The sequence below is a fragment of the Emiliania huxleyi genome (assembly GCF_000372725.1).
Source record: "Emiliania huxleyi CCMP1516 unplaced genomic scaffold EMIHUscaffold_8658, whole genome shotgun sequence".
NCBI lineage: Eukaryota > Haptophyta > Isochrysidales > Noelaerhabdaceae > Emiliania > Emiliania huxleyi.
Window position 1 is genome coordinate 1 of NW_005195543.1, and position 1,239 is coordinate 1,239.

Genomic DNA, 1,239 nt, shown 5'->3' on the forward strand with positions numbered 1-1,239 from the left:
CGACTGCCTACGCGCCCGAGGAGGCTCTAGCCGGGCTGGACTCGGCCAGTACTCATGCGCACTCCCGACGTGGAGGCCGCTTGCGCCGCCGACGCGGAGACGCAGAGCTCAGACGGCACGCGCTTACGCTCTGGCGGCACGCACGCTCACTGGCGCTCCGCCGTCGCGCTGTTCGCGGCCCTTGCGCTCGTGGTGCTGCTCGCCGCTCCGTCGGCCGCACCCCGCGTGGCGGGCACCTGGACGGCGCATTGGGCGAAGCAGACCTCCTCCGGCAAGGAGCGGCCGGTGAGCTTCCTGCCCACCCTCGTCCAGTGCGATAGCAGTAGACGGTGCTACGGGCGGTGCGAAGGCGAGCGGCAGCGGGCTGACGGCAGCCGTTGCACGAACGGGTGGTGCCACGGCACTTGCCTTCCTGGCTGGTACCCCGGCTACGCGGGCTGAAGCTCTACTGCGCAGCCCAAGCGCGGGGTGTGCGTACCGTGAGGACGTGTTGCGTGTGCGGCTGCGGGGTTGTGGTGTGCAGAGAGAGGTGCTCAGAACTCAGTGCCTTAGCCGTGTGTGTGCCCCATCGTCATCTACCTCCATGTCCTCAACCCTGGTTCAGAGAGGAGAGACTGCCGAGAGAGTTGGTTCAGAGCGGTCTGTGCGCCATCAGACTTCTTGTGCCAGTTATTATTATGATGTGCTGTGAGAGAGGCTTGTATTTAGGACACGAATTTTATCGTACAATGGAGAAGTTTACTTCGTAAGGTACCCACTCCCAACATTATTCCGCGACCCCCAACCTAGCTGCCCGGGCCTCCCACCTCACAAAGATTTGGCAAGAGCCACAAAGATTTGGCCGTCCACAAATGAGTGGCCAGGCCTCGTCCTCGACCGCAGCCGCGCCCGGCGCTCCACATCCACGGCCGCAAGGCAGGGCGCCGAAGGAGCACACGTGGGATGGAAGCTACGGGGAGAGCGGTGCCTGGCTGCACAACGTCACCGGGCTGCCCTGGGCCAAGGGCGGGCGATCAGCAGCCTCGATGGCTCAGCAGCGCGAGCGCAAGCGCGAGGACAAGCGCGACAGGAGCGGCAGGCCGGAGACGTCCGGCGCGCAGAAGCGCAAGAAGGGCGCGGTGGAGGCGGAGCGGCGCGACAGGAACCGGCGGCTGAACGTCATCAACCAGTACCGCACAGCGGCTCGCAAGAAGAAGAAGATCCCACTCGACTCGAGCCAGGTGGCGCGCACTAGGGAGG

At 65.4% G+C, this 1,239-nt stretch overlaps 2 protein-coding genes across 2 annotated transcripts; both read left to right on the forward strand.

Moving 5' to 3' along the window:
- Positions 1-54: 54 nt before the first annotated feature.
- Positions 55-441, forward strand: EMIHUDRAFT_259105 (hypothetical protein; the record flags this gene model as incomplete). The annotated part of the gene is made up of 1 exon (XM_005758408.1): positions 55-441. One exon carries the CDS (start codon positions 55-57, stop codon positions 439-441), a length of 387 nt encoding a protein of 128 aa, XP_005758465.1.
- Positions 442-851: 410 nt separating this feature from the next.
- Positions 852-1,220, forward strand: EMIHUDRAFT_259106 (hypothetical protein; the record flags this gene model as incomplete). The annotated part of the gene is made up of 1 exon (XM_005758409.1): positions 852-1,220. A coding segment is annotated over one exon (369 nt), but the record flags the coding sequence as incomplete, so codon positions are not given.
- Positions 1,221-1,239: the final 19 nt, after the last annotated feature.